The sequence below is a fragment of the Bos javanicus genome, chromosome 5 (assembly GCF_032452875.1).
Source record: "Bos javanicus breed banteng chromosome 5, ARS-OSU_banteng_1.0, whole genome shotgun sequence".
Lineage (NCBI taxonomy): Eukaryota > Metazoa > Chordata > Mammalia > Artiodactyla > Bovidae > Bos > Bos javanicus.
Genome location: NC_083872.1, coordinates 57390091 through 57410543, shown reverse-complemented (window position 1 = coordinate 57410543; position 20453 = coordinate 57390091). Strand labels below are relative to the sequence as shown.

The 20453-nt window shown below is 39.8% G+C and overlaps 1 protein-coding gene across 5 annotated transcripts in view; it reads left to right on the top strand.

Annotated features, from left to right (window-relative positions):
- Window positions 1-713: 713 nt before the first annotated feature.
- RBMS2 (RNA binding motif single stranded interacting protein 2) overlaps window positions 714-20453 on the top strand; it is a 60274-nt gene continuing 40534 nt past the window's right edge. The window contains exons 1-3 of one of the 5 annotated variants that reach the window (XM_061416806.1): window positions 714-2318; window positions 2444-2511; window positions 3318-3404. In XM_061416806.1, the coding sequence (XP_061272790.1) occupies window positions 3339-3404 (66 nt within the window). In that variant the 5' untranslated portion in view covers window positions 714-2318; window positions 2444-2511; window positions 3318-3338. Of the gene's footprint in view, window positions 2512-3205; window positions 3405-5753; window positions 5868-11204; window positions 11286-20453 lie in introns of those variants that run through there. The other 4 variants (XM_061416808.1, XM_061416810.1, XM_061416809.1 and 1 more) reach the window with 4 other exon arrangements.

Genomic DNA, 20453 nt, shown 5'->3' with positions numbered 1-20453 from the left:
GAGACAGAGCAATTAATCTAAATGGAGCTAACATCCAAATAGGAAAAGGAGTACGTCAAGGCTGTATATTGTCACCCTGCTTATTTAACTTATATGCAGAGTACATCGTGAGAAACGCTGGACTGGAAGAAACACAAGCTGGAATCAAGATTGCCGGGAGAAATAGCAATAACCTCAGATATGCAGATGACACCATCCTTATGGCAGAAAGTGAGGAGGAACTCAAAAGCCTCTTGATGAAAGTGAAAGTGGAGAGTGAAAAAGTTGGCTTAAAGCTCAACATTCAGAAAACGAAGATCATGGCATCCGGTCCCATCACTTCATGGGAAATAGACGGGGAAACAGTGGAAACAGTGTCAGACTTTATTTTTCTGGGCTCCAAGATCACTGCAGATGGTGAGTGCAGCCATGAAATGAAAAGACGCTTACTTCTTGGAAGGAAAGTTATGACCAACCTAGATACCATATTCAAAAGCAGAGACATTACTTTGCCAACAAAGGTTCGTCTAAAGGCTATGGTTTTTCCTGTGGTCATGTATGGATGTGAGAGTTGGACTGTGAAGAAGGCTGAGAGCTGAAGAATTGATGCTTTTGAACTGTGGTGTTGGAGAAGACTCTTGAGAGTCCCTTGGACTGCAAGGAGATCCAACCAGTCCATTCTGAAGGAGATCAGCCCTGGGATTTCTTTGGAGGGAATGATGCTAAAGCTGAAACTCCAGTACTTTGGCCACCTCATGCGAAGAGTTGACTCATTGGAAAAGACTCTGATGCTGGGAGGGATTGGGGGCAGGAGGAGAGGGGGACGACAGAGGATGAGATGGCTGGATGGCATCACTGACTCGATGGACGTGAGTCTCAGTGAGCTCTGGGAGTTGGTGATGGACAGGGAGGCCTGGCGTGTTGCGATTCATGGGGTCGCAAAGAGTCAGACACGACTGAGCGACTGAACTGAACTGAACATCTGTTAGCTTTTTACCAAGTGTTTACCAAGTGTGCCACGTACCTTCCTAAGGGCTTTATATGCGTTGCCTTATTTCACTTCATTACAATTTTAGGAAGTAGAGACTATTTACTGTATTTTACAGATGAGCGAAGTGAGGTTCAGACATGTGAGGTAGTTCTCCCAGTGTCACTCAGCTTGTGGGTGAGAGGACTGAACAGAACTTAGATTTGACCCTAAAGGCTAATGAAGGAGCTATTATCTCCGTTTTGGAAATGAGTGCATCAGAGATGTTAAGTAACTTGGCCTAAAGTTACATAAACAGTAACTAACAGTGGTGTCAGGATCTGAATGCATGTCTGCTTTTCTCTAAAACTTATGGTTTTGACTATCTTAAATTCTAAGATATCGTTGAGCATTAAGGAATGCAGTAAGAGAACACAACACATTGAGAATATTAGGATTTTTAAGAAATTAGGTTGAGTGTTGTTATAAACCTCATTATATTTATTTATCTCTGCTGGGTCTTAGTTGTAGCACACAGAATCTTTTTAGTTGCAGCATGAGAATTGTGCTCTAATATAGAGTTGAAGTGAAATGTTAGTCACTCAGTCGTTTTCGACTCTTTTTGACCCCCACTTCACTTCAGCTCTGTATAGTAATTAGTTCCCTGACCAGGAATTGAACCCAGGGCCCCTGCATTGGGAACGCAGAGTCTTAACCACTGAAAGATAAACCCCATTATAAATCAAGTCTTAAAGACTAAGGTTTTGTGCCATATTGTTAGGCTAAGGGAGAAGGACCTAAATGGCAGTGATAACTTGGCATATAGTGAATGAGAACCTCTGAGGGCAGAAAGGGGACTTAAAAAAATATGGCATCGGTGGGAGATGCCTTTATTGATTTATTGACTGCATTTGGCTGCTGTGCTTCCAGTCTCAGTTGCAATTCCCACATCGAGGCTGTTCCCACCCTTCCTGTGTCCCTTGAGCTTAGCAGGCACTTCCTGTCCTATTAGAAATGAAAGTTAGAGATTGGGGGTGTGGTATGTATGTATTTACTCTGCAGAATGTTGGTACTCTTTGTCCCTTTATGATAGCAAAAAGCTGACAGGAGAACTAGAATAGAGACTGGGACTTCATTTAAGGGAGGGTTTGGCCTTAATGTTTGTTGTGGCAAAGCAGACAGGTTAATTTATTTCTTAGAATATCCACTATGACAGTGAGGGGGCCTTAAGAAGGGATTTGAAGGCTTTCATCCTATATACTTGGACTAGATTGGTAAATTACTGGATAGTGTTTTTAAATTTTTGGTTTCCTACAAGTTTATTTTATTGTTAAGGTACCTTCTACAGCACATTCCTTTAGTAATATTAGAGGTAAGTGTTGCAATTGTGTTAAATTTTTGACTCTAAAGTTAATGTTCCTTTCCTCCTAAGATCTTTGTATTTTTCTTCTCTGTGAAGCGTGTTTTTAAAATAGTTATTTGTTTATTTTTCTGCAGTTTAGAGACAGCTTGAAGCAAACATCCCAACTCTGTGAACTTCAGCTTGGGCATAAACTTCAGATAGGGTGAGTAATCGTTTCAGTTTCATGGACCTTGAAGCTCGGAATAGTGGGATGAAGATTCATATAAGATAGCTTACAATTGTCAAAGAAATCACTAGGCAATTACGTCTCAGTCAAGCTGGGGGAAAAAAAAGCACTAAGCATCAAGTTTCATGACTTAGTCCAGTTTGAAAAATCATTTTTGAAGTCATACCTGGGGGAATCTGAAAGGATTAAGAAGCATCAGCGTAACCCGAGAGAAATAAAACTGTCCAAAGATCTGAAACTAGTTACTCCCATCCTCTGTTTTGCTTGTCTCTGCTCTTCGGTGAGCTCTTTTGTTTGTTATTCTGTGTGTTAAGCTCACTGTAAATATACAGTGTGTGTGTGGGGGGAAGTACTGAGCTTATTTTCTTCACATGTTCTCCAAAGCAGTGTCCCTTTAAAATCAAGCTTGGAATCTTATAGCTGAGATCTAAGGAGAAAATGTCCTCATTTTTTCCATGAGAATCTGAACTTGTACAAAATAAATAAGAAAGGGGATAGAGTTGAAAGAGGTAGACCTAAAAACTTCTTTTTGGTCTAACTGCTAAGCCTATGAAAAATTAAAAAATAACATCTTGGGCATTAGGACCCAGTGGAAGAGCCTCACTCAGACTCGGGGTTAACTTCTATCAGTGACGTAAACAAGCAGCCCTAGCTCATTCTTTACTCCCCCTCCCTCCCCCCTCTCCTCCTCCTCCCTTTCCCCTCTCCCTTCTCTTCCTCCCTCCCTCCCTCCTTCTCTCCCTTCTTTCCTCTCCCTTTCCCTCTCCCTCTTTCTCTCTTAGCTTCCTGACATTAAAGAGAAAATGCTGCTATCAGTGACGTCCAGGCCTGGGATTTCGACTTTTGGCTATAACAAGAACAACAAGAAGGTAGGGAAAAGTGCTTTTTTGGAATTCAGCTACTTCCTTTTCTGGGGATCGGGGAGTGCCCTTGGCTTTAACATTCTCCTTAAGAGGGGAAGAGGCTTCCTCTCCTCTCAGCTCCTCTCTTTTTCCACCACTTTTTTTTGTCATCTTTTCTTACCTGGTTCTGAAGTTCCAGGAATTTACAGTCCCTTACCTGAGGCCTGAGAAGGCAGTGAAATTAAAAACAAATCAAGCTTTGCAAGTTCGGAGCTTTGTGAAGTTAGTTTGACTTCCTGCTGATGTATCCAATTTTCACAGGGAAAATATGTCACCTCAAACCCTGGCCCCCAGCCCGCTCACTCCAAGGTTATTTCGTTGTTTTGATTAACTGCGTTCTCCTCCAGCCCACCTTCCTTCCTACCATTCCATCAGCGTTATCGGGTAACTTGAATACAGTCAGTGAAATCACAGCTTCATCTGAGGACTGAGTCTACTCTTGGAGCTTAGATAGAGACCCTACTCCACCCAGCCTGTAGGCAAGGAGTTTTTAAGAGAAGACCTTGGGAATTAAGGCAGAAAGTTCTAGGATTCTTTGGGGTCTGCTGCTAAGCTGGGGCTTCCTGCTCTGCAGATAGCCAGGCTCAGCAGGCATCTTTGAAGTCTTTTTGATTAACCCACAGCTGCCAGAGAGTTGTGCTATGCTTGGGCACAGGGGCAGTCTGGGGAGAGGTGTACAGTCGTGCCCACAGTTGCCAAGGAATATCTTGGGCAGTTTCTTGGCATTTCAGTGCACACAGTGCTGACTAGGAGGAACTTTATGCTATAGCAGAAAGACCCTTTACCCTCTGTCTTGATTCTCTAGCTGTTCTTTGTAGAAAAAGGTGCCATATATATTTTAGGATATTTTGCTCATTTGATGGATTGTTGGGGCGTGGGAAGGGATTCTTGACACTTTCTTATATACCTAAGGAGTCTGATATAGGTGAACAAAGTATCTGATCAAGGCAGTGGGTAAATGTTTGGAACCGAGACACCTGGTGTTAGTTTATATGGTATTCATTCTGTCATTGCTTCCCTGGGGGCTCAGACAGTGAAGAATCTGCCTGCAATGCAGGAGATCAGAGTTTGATCCTTGGATTGGGAAGATCCCCTCGAGAAGGGAATGACAATCCACTCCAGTATTCTTGCTTGGAGAATTCCATGGACAGAGGAGCCTGGTGGACTACAGTCCATGGGGTGGCAAAGAGTCGGACATAACTGAGTAACTAACACACCCCGCGCGCGTGCGCGCGCGCACACACACACACACACACACACACACACTATTATATCCTTAAGAAATATGGGTTCATATGTTATCAATTTTATGTACACACATAAATCAATATGATTTTGACAGAGGGGTAGCTCATCTGTCTTTATTCTCTTCAAATCTTGTATGCTGCTGCTAAGTCGCTTCAGTCGTGTCTGACTCTGTGCGACCCCATAGACGGCAGCCCACCAGGCTCCCCCGTCCCTGGGATTCTCCAGGCAAGAACACTGGAGTGGGTTGCCATTTCCTTCTCCAATGCATGAAAGTGAAAAGTGAAAGTGAAGTCGCTCAGTCGTGTCCAACTCTTAGCGACCCCATGGACTGCAGCCCACCAGGCTCCTCCATCCATTGGATTTTCCAGGCAAGAGTACTGGAGTGGGGTGCCATTGCCTTCTCCGTCAGATCTTGTATAGTACCGTGTAAAAGTTTCCTTCCTAATTTTTTCCCTCCAAGTCTCTCAGATTACCCATTAAAATACAGTAAAATGAATTCCAGAAATTGTTTTTTTCCTATTAGTACCCATGTATTTGATGATATCTAAAATATTCTTGTTTCTTAGCTCTGTACTTCCTTTTCCGCTTGTTGTATAGGAAACATTTAACCAGCTTCTAAATCTAGGATATTGTAGGGCAGGGGTCCCTAACCTCTGGGATCTAATGCCTGATGCCCTGAGGTGGAGCTGATGTAGGAATAATAGAAAGAAAGTGCACAATGAATGTAATGCTCTTGAATCATCCAAAAACCATCTCTCACGCCAATCTGTGGAAAAATTGTCTTTCACGAAACCAGGCCCTGGTGCCAAAATGGTTGGGGACCACTGGTTTAGGGGATGAGGGTTATTATTGTGGACTGGGATTCAAATATATCTCTTTCTGATAACTTGTAAGGTTTGAGAAGCGCATTAAGAAACCTGGGATGGGGTAGATCGTAATTATTCAGGGTATTTGTCAAATGTTCTTTGGGTTCTTATAGGTCAGCATTATGATGACATCACTTTGTGACTATGACACCTTGTGTGTATATATAGGTTTGTAGGTGTTGGCCCTATTTAAATGAAGTGATTGCTACGTTACTATTTGTCTTTTTGTTGATATGTACAGCTTAATGTGTTCATTTTTTGAGAAGAATGTTTGGAGTGAATCTGATCATGTAATCTGGCTGTTTATATACTGAAGGTTAGTTTTTAAAATAAGTTGTTAGTTTTTAGTAATAAACGTAAGACATATTTATTTTTAAAATTTAAGCATCAAGAGGTATATAAAACAAAAAATCTTCCCTTCATGTCCTGAAGTTACTTACCTAAATCCCACCTGGTAAGGGAAGTAATTAGTAGCAGCTTGCTTTGTCTATTCTACCAGACTTTTTTCAAAGTTTTAATTTTGACATTGGCTTATTTGCCGTTTCTATTAATACCTAAGTTTGTCAGGTAGAACAAGTCAATGTGAAAAGTTTTGGAGATCTCTGGAACATTTGAAAAACTGAAATAAAATTTTAAATTTTTGAAAAGGTATACATTATAAATATCTGCTTTTCTTTTCCATCATTTTGTTGTACCAAAATAAGTAACAGATTTGTAGAGATCCGTTTTCTTTAAGGAGTATTTTTATATCATAATTTACTGTAGTTGTCACTTCTGGTTAGTGGAATAAAAATAATTTCTTGAGTGAGCTCAGTGTGAAAAGATTTATTTGTACAGCATTTTTGTAACTTGATTAATTTTTATTTAATGTCTTTTAAAAGTAGAATTGTTTGGGGACTTTCCTGGCAGTCCAGTGGTGAGGACTCAGTGCTTTTACTGCCATGGCTGGGGTTCAATCCCTGGTCAGGGAACTCACATCGTGTAAGTCCTGCAATTTGGCAAAAAAAAAAAAAGGATTGTTTTATTTTGAAACATATTTGTATATTTTATCAGAGAATTTGTTTCCTGACGAGCCAAGGACAATTACAGTTTTCTTACTCTTTCTTGGCTGTTGTAAATATAGGTATACAATCAACAAATGTATAATGCCTGATAAAGGCACACACATTCTTTCTCAGGATGTACTGTTGAATATCCATTCTTTTTAATGGAATTAAATAATCACAAGGGCTTCCCTGGTGGCTCAGTGGTAAAGTATCTGCCTGCCAATTCAGGAGACACTGGTTTGATCCCTGGGTCGGGAAGATCCCCTGGAGAAGGAAATGGCAACCCACTCCAGTATTCTTGCCTAGAGAATTCTAAATCATAGAAAGGAGAAAATGTGAATTTCAAAGAGAGATTCTGAAAAATTATGGTATTTAAAAAAAAAATCTATCTTAATTATTCTTAGTTCTTAAAAAAAAGAAAAGACTAAAGGTTAAAAAGATCAGAGTTCTAAGGTCTCAACACTTCCTTCAACTTTGGAAAGAGTTGCCTCAGTAGAGAGATTTGTGTATAGGTGAGACTGAAAGAGGAAGTGTTTGTGAGTAAAGGAATTTCAGACTTGTAAAGAGCCTAACCACACCTTCCCTGACATCATCTTCCTGGCATGTGTTATTATAAGTTAACTCCTCGGAGCATCAACAACCATTCCCTTTGGAAAAAAAGAAAAGAGACTTTGTTTAACTTGGGATAATTTGCCTTCCCTGACCTATTTTGCATAAGTTTCTATTTCTTCTTGATCTTAACATATTGAAGGCCATATTGGGGTGTGGAGTTGTGGGGAGTTGGGTGGGGTGGAGGAGCAGAGGCCGTGATGAGAGCAGAACTGGCTGGTAGGCATTGCCAGATTTTCACCCTTTAAGAAGTTTGAGTTACCTGAAGTCTTTGGAAGAGTTAACTCAGGAGAGCAGAAAGTGGGAAGCAATACTAGAATTGTTTATACTTCTAACAGGGAGAGAGAATTTTTGTGTGTTAGCTACATTTTCATCTAGTTTCCACTGAATCAAATTTAGTAGAACTTTTATTTAATTTGTTTTTTGGCCACAATGTGTGGCATGTGGGATCTTAGTTTCCCCACCGAGGATTGAACCTGTGCCCCTTGTAGTAGAAGCACGGAGTCCTAACCACTGGACTGCCAGAGAATTCCCTGGTGGAACTTTTAAAGTCCAACGTCTCATGACCAGTGGCAGCTAATAGTTCTGGTTATCGGTAATAAAGGGAACTCAGTTGGTTAAAGTTTACTGGCAATGTCTCTCCATTGATTCCCCCTTTTTTAGCTCTACTACACTAACTTAGACCTGTATTACTACAGTAATAAACATCCCACAGGATCTCCTCGTCTCCTGTTTCTCCACTCCCTACCCCTTGTCCCCAAGTAATTTTATACCCGCTACCAGAATAATCTTCCAACATTCCAACAGTATAGTGCTGAGCATTTCTTGTGTAAAAACCTTTGATGGGCATATGTGTGTTAGTTTGCTCAGTCATGTCTGACTCTGCGACCCCATGGGGTGTTGCCCGCCAGGCTCCTCCGTCCGTGTGATTTTCCATGCAAGAATCCTGGAGTGCGTTGCCATTTTCTTCTCCAGGGGATCTTCCTGACCCAGGGATCAAACCTGGGTCTCCTGCATTGCTGGATGGGTGTATATTACCTGCTAAACAAAATCCAAATCCTTAGCCTAGTGCCCACTGTTGGTTCAGCTTACCTTATCTCCCCCACCTCCCCTGCACGCTGTCATTACACTGACTCTACTTGAACCAGTTGTGTTATCTGCAGTTCTCTGGCGATACTCTTTGGTTGGTGGTTTACATTTCTAATCGCCTAAGGAAATATGCTGTAAGACAGAAAAATATAGAAAAGAAATAAGACAGAAGAAAATATAAATCAGAATAAGAAGTCAGGTACTTCCCTGGTGGACCAGTGGTTAAGATGGTACATCTCCAATGCAGGGCACCTGGTTTCAGTCCCTGGTGAGAGAACTAAGATCCCACATGCTGTGGGTGTTCAATGTGGCCAAAAAAAAGTCAGCTAGAATTAAAATGCAGATGTGCAAACCATAAGAGTTAATCTTGGAAGATGAAGACTGATGAATAGTCATGATGAATAGAATTAAAATGCAGATGTGCAAACCATAAGAGTTAATCCTGGAAGATGAAGGCTGATGAATAGTGGAGAGGTGGTTGGTGACTTTAACAAGCAATTTCAGATTGGGGAGTAAAAGCAGGGTTGGAGTGGGTTGTTGAGTGAATGAAAGTAAGGAAGTATAGATGGTAAATATAGACTGATCTTTTAAGAATTTGGATTAAGATGAAAGTGCAGGAAAAAAATTTAAAAAACAGGCAAAATGTCTGAATAGATATTTCATCAAAGAAGATCTACAAATAGCCATGAAAAGATGTCCAGCGTCATTAGCCATCAAGGAAATAAAAACCACAGTGAGATAACACTTCACACCCACAAGGATGGTTGTAATCAAAAACACAGATAATAGCGTGATGTGATTGTACCCTTATAACCTGCTGATAGGAATGTAAAATGGTGCAGCTGCTTTGAAAAACATTTTGGCAGTTCCTTAAAAGGTTAAACACACTCCTAGGTATATACCCAAGGGAAATTAAAACAATGTCCACACAGAAAGCCTGTACATCATGTTCATAACAGCATTATTCATTATAGCCAAAAAGTAGAAACAATCCATATATCCATCAACTGATGAATGGATAAGTAAAATACTATATTTACCCATACAATGGAATTTTGGATTTTATTCAGTGATTAAAAAGTAGTAAGAGTACTGGGACTTCCCTGGAAGTCCACTGGTTAGGACTCAAGAGCATGGAATTGATCTCTGCTTGGGGAACTAAGATCCTACCTGCCGTGTGATGTGGCCAAAAAAAGAAAAAGTAATAGGGTACTGATACAGTCTACAAAATGGAAGAACCTTGAAAAAATTATGTTAGTGAAAGAAGCCAGTCACGAAAGACCACATACATTTGACCCTTGAACATTGCGGGGCTTGTAACACCAGCCCTGTTCAGTTGAAAATCCACATATAAGCTATATTTGATTCTCTGTATCCATGACTCCTCCATATCCATAGTTCTGCATCCTCAGATTAAACCAGTAGTAGAAAATCCACATGTAAGTGGACCCGTGAAGTTAAAATCTGTGTTGTTCAAGGATCAGCTGTATTTGATGCTTCCATTTGTATGAAATGTCCAGAATCAGAGATAGAAAGGAGATTAGCAGCTCCCTAGAGATGGAGTAGGAGAGTTCAGAGGGAAAGAAAAGTGACTGGTAATGGGTATTGGGAGAAGGTAATGGCACCCCACTCCAGTCCTCTTGCCTGGAAAATCCCATGGATGGAGGAGCCTGGTAGGCTGCAGTCCATGGGGTCGCTAGGAGTAGGACACGACTGAGCGACTTCACTTTCATTTTACACTTTTATGCATTGGAGAAGGAAATGGCAGCCCACTCCAGTATTCTTGCCTGGAGAATCACAGGGACAGCAGAACCTAGTGGGCTGCCGTCTGTGGGGTCGTACAGAGTCAGAAACGACTGAAGCGACTTAGCAGCAGCAGCAATGGGGTATTGGGTTTCTTTTTGGGGTAATGAAAATGTTCTAAAATTGATTATAGTGATCCAAGTACCATTGAAATTATATTTTAAATGGGTTAATTGCATGGTATGTGAATTACATCTCAATAAAGTTGTTTTTATTTTTTAATATTTTCTTTATTTTTTTAATTTGGTTGTGCTGGGTCTTAGTTGTGACATGTGGGATCTAGTTCCCTGACTAGGGATCAAACCCGGGCCCCCTGCAGTAGGAGCATGAAATCTTAGCCACTGGACCACCAGAGAAGTCCCAAGTTATTTTAAAAAGATGGGGAGCAGAGAAATGAGATAAAGGCTGAAAGAAGATAGTGGTAGTGTGGGGAGAATTTTCTTAAAGATGGGAGATACAGAAGCCAAAATGTGAAAAGGTTCATGATCAGTTACTTGATACTTTCCGAATGTATGTGTTTCTTCATAACCCCTCCTATTCTCTGATTCTGTTGTCTTTGTGCTTCATGTAGTATTCAGCCTCCGATACTTTTTTGTTGTTGTTCCTTCCTTTTGGAATGGCCTTACTATTTATTTGTTCATCGGACTCACATTCATTAAATAGCTCCAGAATGTGCTAGGACCTATGTAAATAGACTGTTATTTCTTTTATTAAAAAAAAACAAAAACAACAACAACAACAACAAAAACCCTTTCTCTTGGTGCCATTTCTTTCTTCAGCTGCTGTTCCATTTCTCTTCTTCCCTGTATATAAACTATCTTGAAAGAATTGTTTTTTTAAGAGTTATATATACTAGCTGTCTCCAATTTATTTCCTTCCATTACTTCTCTTTTATTATATTTAATATATTATTTAATAACACAAAAAATTACATGTAACTATAAAGTGTATCATGTACGGATATGAGAGTTGGACTATAAAGAAAGCTGAGCACCGAACTGATGCTTTTGTACTGTGTTGGAGAAGACTCTTGAGAGTCCCTTGGACTGCAAGGAGATCCAACCAGTCCATCCTAAAGGAAATCATTCCTGAATATTCTTTGGAAGGACTGATGCTGAAGCTGAAACTCCAGTACTTTGGCCACCTGATGCGAAGAACTGACTCATTGGAAAAGACCCTGATGCTGGGTAAGATTGAAGGTGGGAGGAGAAGGGGATGACAGAGGATGAGATAGTTGGATGATATCACTGACACGATGGACATCAGTTTGAGTAAGCTCTGGGAGTTGGTGATGGACAGGGAAACTGTCCATCACAGGGAAACTGTCCATCAGTTTCCCTGAACTGAACTGATAAAGCGTAATAATAAGAGGAACACCTGTGGGCTTCCCTGGTGGCTCAATGGTAAGGAATCCGCCTGCCAATGCAGGAGACGTGGGTTTGATTCCTAATCCAGGAAGATCCCATTTGCCACAACTACTAAGCCTGTGCTCTTGAGCCCAGGAGATACAACACCTGAGCCCACGAGCTGCAGCTGCTTAAGTCCACACACCCTAGAACCTGTGCTCCACAACTGGAGAAACCACCACAATGAGAGCTCACGTGCTACTACTATGAGAGAGTAGACCCTGCTCGCCACAGCTGGAGAAAAGCCCTCGCAGCGGCAAAGACCCAGCACAGCCAGAAATAAATACAATAATTAAAAAAGAAGAACACCTGTAAACCCATCTTCCAGCTTAAGAACTAGAATCATTGCCTGTAAATTACGTATACTTAAGAGTTTTTCCCATCCCACTGCCTGCCTCCCTTCTAAAGGTCACTGCTCTTAAATTTTATATTTATCATTCTATTGCTTTTTAAAAATACAGTTTAAAATCATGTTTAATTTGCTTTTTTACATTGTTCTAAGTGCTTTACATATATAATTTAATCCTCATGACAGTTTCATGATTATTTTGCCTGTTTCACAGATGAGAAAAAATGAACTACAGAGAGCTTAATAATCACGTTACTGGTGAATGGCCCAGCTGGGATTTGAACTCAGATCGTTGGCTCCTAATCTGTGCTGTCAACCACTGCTTTATTGTCTTATTGCAACACAGTCTTCTGTTTGTTTCCATTCAGTATTACATCTTCATGATTCATTCATGTTGTATATTTTATTCATTTTTTCCTGTATAATATTTCATTTTGTAAATATACCATAATTTATCCATTGTTCCACCAGTGAGCTTTTGGACTATTCCAGGCTTGTTTGTTTTTGCTGTTCCTAACATAGCTGCTCAGAATATTATCATATATGTGGCACAGTTGTGTAAAAATTTCTTTGGAGTTTATACGTAGGAGTGGGGTCTCTTTTTCTTCCTGTATGCATATAAACAAGCTTATAGTTTCTCTCATCTTAAAACAGAACAATGGAAATCCTGCTTGATCCCATTTCTTCTGCCAAGTTACTGTCCCATTTTTCTGATCCCTTTTACAATCCACCTTCTTGAAAAAGTAGTTCCTCTAAAATCTCTGCTTCATTACATTCCACTCTTTTTCTCAATATTTGCTTTTTATTTTTTAATTGTAAAATATATATAACAAACTTTGCCATACATTTTTAAGTATCCATTGTAATGGTGTTAAGTATGATACATTTACATTGTGCAGCCAGTCTCTAGTAGAACTCTTCATCTTGCAGAACTGAAATTACCCCATTAAATGACTCCCCCATTCTCCCCTCCCCCCAAACTATTGGCAACTACTCCTACTTTCTATCTTTTATGAGTTCTGTAAGTACTTCATATAAATGTAGTCATACAGTATTTGTCTTTTTGTGATTGACTTATATAACTTAGCATAATGTTTTCAAAGTTCATCTATGTTGTAACATATATCAAGATTTCCTTGCTTTTTAAGGCTGAATAATATTACATTGAATGTACATACCACATTTTGTGTATCCATTCATCTGTGAGAGATACTTGAGTTACTTCCTTCTTTTGGTTATTGTAAATAGTGTTTCTGTGGACTTGGGTGTATAAATAGCTCTTCAGACTCTGCTTTCAGTTCTTTTGGGTATAGTCCCAGAATTCGACTTGCTGGATTATATGGTAATTCTATTTTTAATTTTTTGAGGAATTACCATATTATTTTCCTTAGTGGCTATACCATTTTATGTTCCTACCAGTAGTGCACAAGTTCTGATTTCTCCGAATCCTTGCCAACACTTATTTTCTATTTTTTTGATAGTAGCAATCCTAATGGTTGTGAGAGGTACTTCATTATAATTTTGATTTGTATTTGTTTAATGATTAGTGATGTTGATCATCTTTTCAAGTGCTAATCGGGCATTTGTATATTTTCTTTGGAGAAATACTGAAGCCCTTTGCCCATTTTTAAAGTGGGTTTTTTTTGTTGTTATTGAGTTTTAGGGGTTCTGTATATATTTTGGATATTAATACCCTGTCAGGTATATGATTTGCAAATATTTCTCTTTCAGGAAGTGAATTTTTATAAACAAGTTCTACAATGAAAAGAAAAAAGCATCTTGATATATAAAAGTTTTAAAAAATTTGTAAAGGCTTTTGAAATTTAATTTTATTTATTTTTGGCTGTGCTGGGTCTTTGTTGCTGCTCAGGCTTTTCTCTAGTTGTGGTGAGTGGGGGCTACTCTCTAGTTGCAGCACACAAGCTTCTCATTGCAGTGACTTCTCTTGTCGCAGAGCACGGGCTCTAGACATGCAGGCGTCAGCAGTTGTGGCTTCCCGGCTCTATAGCACAGGCTCAGTAGTTGTGGGTAATGGGCTTAGTTGCTCCTTGGCATGTGGGATCTTCCTGGCCCGGGGATCAAATCTGTGTCTCCTCCATTGGCAGGCAGATTCTTTACCATTGAGCCACCAGGGAGGTCCTAAAATTTTTAAATCAGAAAGTGTTTAAGACTGCATGGGTGCTAAGTTGCATCAATCATGTCTGACTCTTTGTGACCCTATAGACCAACTGTAGCCTTTCAGGCTCCTCTGTCCATGGGATTCTCCAGGCATGAATACTGGAGTGGGTTGCCATGCCCTTCTCCAGGAGATATTTCCCATCCAGGATTGAATCCACATCTCTTTACATCTCCTTCATTGGGTTCTTTACCATTAGTGCCACCTGGGAAGCCCCATTTAAGACTAAATTCTTTCAAATGTTCAAACAAAATGAAAAGCAACCTATTCAACCTCAATAATAAAATGTGTCCTTGGGGCTTCCCTAGTGGTCCAGTGGTTGAGAATCTACTTTGCAATGCAAGGAACAGTGTTTGGATCCCTGGTCCCGGAAGATATCACATGCTGTGGGGCAAACGAGCCCATCCGCCACAACTACGGAAGCCCACATCTTGGAGCCCATGCTCTGAAACAAGAGAAGCCACCATGATGAGAAGCCTGTGCATGGCAACTAGAGAAGGCCGGCTTGCAGCAACGAAGACCCCACACAGCCAAAAATAAATAAGTATTAAAAAAGACTTGATCTTGGTATATGATCCTTTTAATGTGCTGTTGAATTTGTTTTGGTAGTATTTATTAAGAATTTTTGCATTTATCCTCGTCATGGATGTTGGCCTGTTGTTTTCTTGTAGTATCCTCATTTGGCTTTGGTATCAGGGTAATGTTGGTCTCATGAACTGAGTTTGGGAGTGTTCCCTTCTATTGAGTTTTTTGGGAGAGTTTGAGAATTGGTGTTAATTCTTTGAATGTTTCGTAGAATTCACTTGTGAAGTCATCTAGTCCTGGAGGTTGTCGGTCTTATTAGTCTGTTCAGGTTTTCTATATTTTTTATTACTAAGACTTGGTAGATCATACATTTCTAGGAACTTATTCATTGCTTCTAGGTTGTCCAATTTGATGGCATATGATTATGTCTTATGATCCTCTGTGTTTTTGTGATATCTCCTCTTTCATTTTAAATTGTATTTCTTTGAGTCCTCTTTTCTTTGTAAGTCTAGCTCAAGGCTTGTCAATTTTATCTTTTTTAAAAAACTAACGCTTAGTTTCCCATTGTCTTTCTATTCCTGATTTTATTTATTTTTGCTCTGATCTTTGTTATCTCCCTCTTTCTTCTAACTTTGGGCTTAATATGTCCTTCTTTTTCTTGAGGTAGTTTGAGATTTTTTTTTCTTTTTAACATGGGCATTAACTTCCCTCTGTGCTCTATTTTTGCTGCATCCCATGAGTTTTTGTATGTTGTGTTTCCATTTTTGTTTCAAGATTTTTTTTTACTTCATCTCTGACCCATTGGTTGTTCAGGGGTGTGTTTAATTTCCACACATTCGTGAATTTTCCAGTTTTCCATCTGTTATTTATTTCTAGTTTATACCGTATTGGTCAGAAAAGATACTTGGTATAGTTACGATATTTTTAAATTTACTGAGACTTTTTGTGACCTCATGTGCTCTATCCTGGAGAATGTTCCAGGTGCACTTGAAGATGTAATCTATTATTTTTAGATGGAAGACTATATATGTCTGTTAAGTTATTTGATCTAAAGTATAGTTCAAGTCCATTGTTTCTACATTGATTTTCTGTCTGGGTGATCTGTTCATTATTGAAAGTGGGATATTGAAATCCTCTGCTATTATTGTATTGTCTGTTTCTCCCCTCAGATCTGTTAATATTTGCTTAATATTTTAGGTATTCTTAATATTTTAGGTGCTCTGATGTTTAGGTCCTCTTAATATTTTCAGTTTAGTCCAGTTGCTCAGTCATGTCTGACTCTTTGCGACTCCATGGACTGTAGCATGCAGGCTTCCCTGTCCATCACCAATTCCCAGAGCTTGCTCACACTAATGTCCATCAAGTCAGTGATGCCATCCAACCATCTTATCCTTTGTCGTTCCCTTCTCCTCCTGTCTTCAATCTTTCCCAGCATCAAGATCTTTTCCAGTGAGTCGGTTCTTTGCATCAGGTGGCCAAAGTATTGGAGTTTCAGCTTCAGCATCAATCCTTCCAGTGCTGTGAATCCTCTTGATGAATTGACTCTCTTATAATCATATAATGACTTTCTTTGTCTCTTGTTACAGTTTTTGACTTTTTTCCCCCTGATATAAGTATAGTCATCCTTGCTTTATTTTGGTTTCCATTTGTATGGAATATCTTTTTCCAGGCCTTCATTTTGTTCTTATGTGTGTCCTTGTAGCAAAGTGAGTCTTTGTAGGCAGCATGAACATCAGGCCTTTTTTTTAATGCATTCAGCCACTCTTCACTCTTGCCTTTTGACTAGAGAGTTTAATCTGTTTACATTTAAAGTAATTATAACTCAGTAAGGACTTATTATGGCAACCCACTCCAGTATACTCACCTGGGAAATCCCATGGATAGAGCAGCCTGGTAGGTTACAGTCCATGAGGTTGCAAAGAGTTGGACACGACTTGAGCGGCTAACACACACTAAGGACTTATTACTGCCATCTTGGTAATGGTTTTCTGGCCATCTTGTAGTTCCTTTCTTCCTCTCCTCTCTTACTGTCTTATTTTGAAATTGGTAATTTCTGATATGATGTACTTTGATTCCCTTCTCTTTATCTTACGTATATCTATTATAGGTTTTTGTTTTGTTGTTACCATCAAGCTCACCTGAAACATGTTACAGGTGTGACAATCTATTTTTAAGCTGATAACAACTTAAGTTTGATCGCATACAAAATCTACCCTTTTACCTCCCCCCATTTTATGTTTTTCATATCACAGTTTACATCCTTTTATATTGTGTATCCGTTAACAAACTATTGTAGCTGCTGCTAAGTTGCTTCAGTCGTTTCTGACTCTGTGTGACCCCATAGACGGCAGCCCACCAGGCTCCCCCGTCCCGGGGACTCTCCAGGCAAGAACACTGGAGTGGGTTGCCATTGCCTTCTCCAGTGCATGAAAGTGAAAAGTGAAAGTGAAGTCGCTCAGTCGTGTCCGACTCTTTGCCACCCCATGGACTGCAGCCTACCAGGCTCCTCTGTCCATGGGATTTTCCAGGCAAGAGGACTAGTATTCTGAATCTATGTTTACCTTTATCAGTGTGTTGTGTATTTTCATGTTATTAGTTAGTATCCTTTCTTTTCAGATTGAAGAATTCTTTTCAGCATTTGTTGTTAAGGCAGGTTAAGTGGTGGTGAACTCTCAACTTTTGTTAGGGAAAGTATTTCACCTTCACCTCTGAAGGACAACTTTGTTAGGTAAAGTATTTCTTGTTTTGCATTTTTTTTTCTTTCAGCATTTTGAATATATCGTCCCATTCCCTCTTGGCGTGCAATATTTCTGATGAGAAATCAACTCGTAGCCTTATGGAGACTCTCCTGTATGAGAGACATTTTTTTTTTCTGACTTAAAAAAAAAAGTTTTTTTGTTTGTGTTTATTTTTTTGACTGCAGTGGGTCATTCATTGTTGCTGCGAGTAGAGGTTAGTTACTCTAGTTGTGGTGCGTGGGCTTTTAATTGCAGTGGCTTCTCTGGTTGCAGAGCATGGGCTCCAGGGTGTGCAGGTTTCAGTAGTTATGGTGCCGGGCTTAGTTGCACTGTGGTATGTGGGATGGTTTTACTGTAATACATCTTGGAGAAGGTCATTTTGGACCTTTGGATTGACATTTTGAAGTGAACTTTTAGCTTAATGAACCTGGATGTCCACACCTCTCCCCACATTTGAGAAGTTCTCAGCCATTACTTTTTGAATAAGCTTTCTACCCCTTTCTCCCTCTCTTCTTCTGTGACTCCAGTGGTATGTGGATTGTTTCTGTTAATGTGCCCTGTAAGTCCCATAGGCTTTCTTCATTCCTCTTCCTTCTGGCTTTGTTTTGTTTCCTTCTGGCTGGATAATTTCAAATGATCTCTCTTCAGGCTCACTGATTCTTTCTTCTGCTTGGTCTAGTCCATGGTACTTTAAAGTTGACAAATCCAATTAGTATCTTGTTTGTTTGTTGTCTTTTATCTTACGTAACCTCTTAGTGGAGTTGCTAGAGGTGACCATTCCCCATTTCTTGAATCGCTATCTTTTGTTGCTTCTGGTAACACCACCTTCTTGGGTCTTGCCCTTTCCTCCTCCTCTTTTGACCTTCTTGTCAATTACCCTACTCAGTTTCTGAGTATTTTTAGTTCCTTAGGCTTTGTTGCCCTCTCTCTAAATATACCTTCTTCCTAAATTTCACTTATTACTATGCTAATAGGTTTACTGATAATTACTAGATCAGACTTCTCCTCTGTGTATCCAACTTCTTAATTGGTATTTTTTCCTAGAAGTCTCACAAATTATTAAAATTAATGTATTCAAAATGTGATGATTGCTTTGTAGTCCTCAGATTGGCTCTGCCCCCCATCTCTGTAGTAGTAGTGAATGATACCACCATCCATCCAGTTACTAAAGCTAGACACTATACTTTCCCATGTCTAATTTATTATATAAGCTAACTGTCCATCTTTATAGCCATCTCTCCAATTATAGGCTATATTGTCTCTGGTTTGGACTATTACAGTGACCTCCTAATTGAGCTTGCCACTTCAACTCCTGGCTTACTCTTGTTTATTCTTTCCATAGTAGCCAGAGTAGTATTTTGAAAACCTAGATCAGATCTTAAAACTTCTCTCTTACATAAAATTATTCACTGTCTGTAGGGTTGAATGAAATCCAGACAGTTTAAGACAGCCTGAAAATTTGTACCTACATCTTCATCCTTCTACACACAAGTGTCACTGGCCTTCTGTTTCTTTCAGATTCAGTTGAAAATCTCACTTTGTGTCTTTTGCGCGTTCTTCTTTCTGGAATGATCTTTTATTTCATTCTCTGAATGACTGGTTTCTGCTTATCCTTGAAGTCTCACTTAAATGTCACCTTTCCAACTATAATAACTAAAGTAGGTCACAGCCTTCTGATCTTTTTTTTTCCCAGCCCATTTATCACACTCGGTAATTATACAGTTACTTTGCGATTATTTGATTAATGGCTGTATCTCTGCTATATGCTGAATTCCGTTAGGACCAAGACCATCTCACATCTTTGTCTCTAGATCATCTTTAAGTCAGGGTTTTGCTCTTGGTACCTGACATAGTGCCTGGTACTCTAAAGTGGGCATTAAGTATTCGTTGAATGAATGGATGTGAGCTCCTTTCATATTTCAAGCACTATGAGAGCTTCTGTTGTTCAGTCTCCCAGTTGTGGCTCTTTGTGACCCCATGGACTGCAGCACGCCAGGCTTCCCTGTCCTTCAGCATCTCCCAGAGCTTGCTCAAACTCATGTCCATTGAGTTGGTAATGGCATCCAACCATCTTGTTCTCTGTCGTCCCCTTCTCCTCCTGCCTTCTATCTTTCTCAGCATCAGGGCCTTTTCTAATGAGTCGGCTCTTCGCATCAGGTGGCCAGAGTATTGGAGTGTCAGCTTCACCATCAGTCCTTCTAATGAATATTCGGGGTCGATTTCCTTTAGGATTGACTGGTTTGATCTCCTTGAGTCCATGAGACTCTTGAGTCGTCTCCAACACCACAGTTTGAAAGCATCAATTTTTTGGCACTCAGCCTTCTTTATAGTCCAACTCTCATATGCATACATGACTACTGGAAAAACCATAGCTTTGACTAGATGGACCTTTGTTGGCAAAGTAATGTCTCTGCTTTTTAATACACTGTCTAGGTTTGTCACAGCTTTTCTTCCAAGGAGCAAGTGTCTTTTAATTTCATGGCTGCAGTCCCTGTCTGCAGTGATTTTGGGGCCCAAGAAAATGAAGTCTGTCACTGTTTCCATTTTTTCTCCATCTGTTTGTCATGAAGTGATGGGACCAGATGCCATGATCTTAGTTTTTTGAATGTTGGGTTTTAAGCCAGCTTTTTCCACTGTCCTCTTTCAGTTTCATCAAGAGGCTCTTTAGTTCCTCTTTGCTTTCTGCCATTAGAATGGTGTCATCTGAGGTGTTACTTCATATCAGTATCTGAGGTTATTGATATTTATCCCAGTAATCTTGATTCCAGCTTGGCTTTATCCAGCCTGGCATTTCGCATGATGTACTCTGCATATAACTTGAATAAGCAGGGTGACAGTATACAGCCTTGATGTACTCTCTTCTCAATTTTGAACCAGTTTGTTGTGGAATTCTAAGTATTGCCTTTTGACCTGCATACAGGTTTCTCAGGAGGCAGATAAGGTGGTCTGATATTCCCTTCTCTTTAAGAATTTTCCACAGTTTTTTGTGGTCCACATAGTCAAAGGCTTTAGCATAGTCAATGAAGCAGAAGTAGATGTTTTTCTGGAATTCCCTTGTTTTCTCTAAGGTCCAGCAGATGTTGGCAATTTGATCTCTGGTTCCTCTGCCTTTTCTATGTCCAGCTTGTACATCTGGAAGTTCTTGGTTCACATACTGTTGA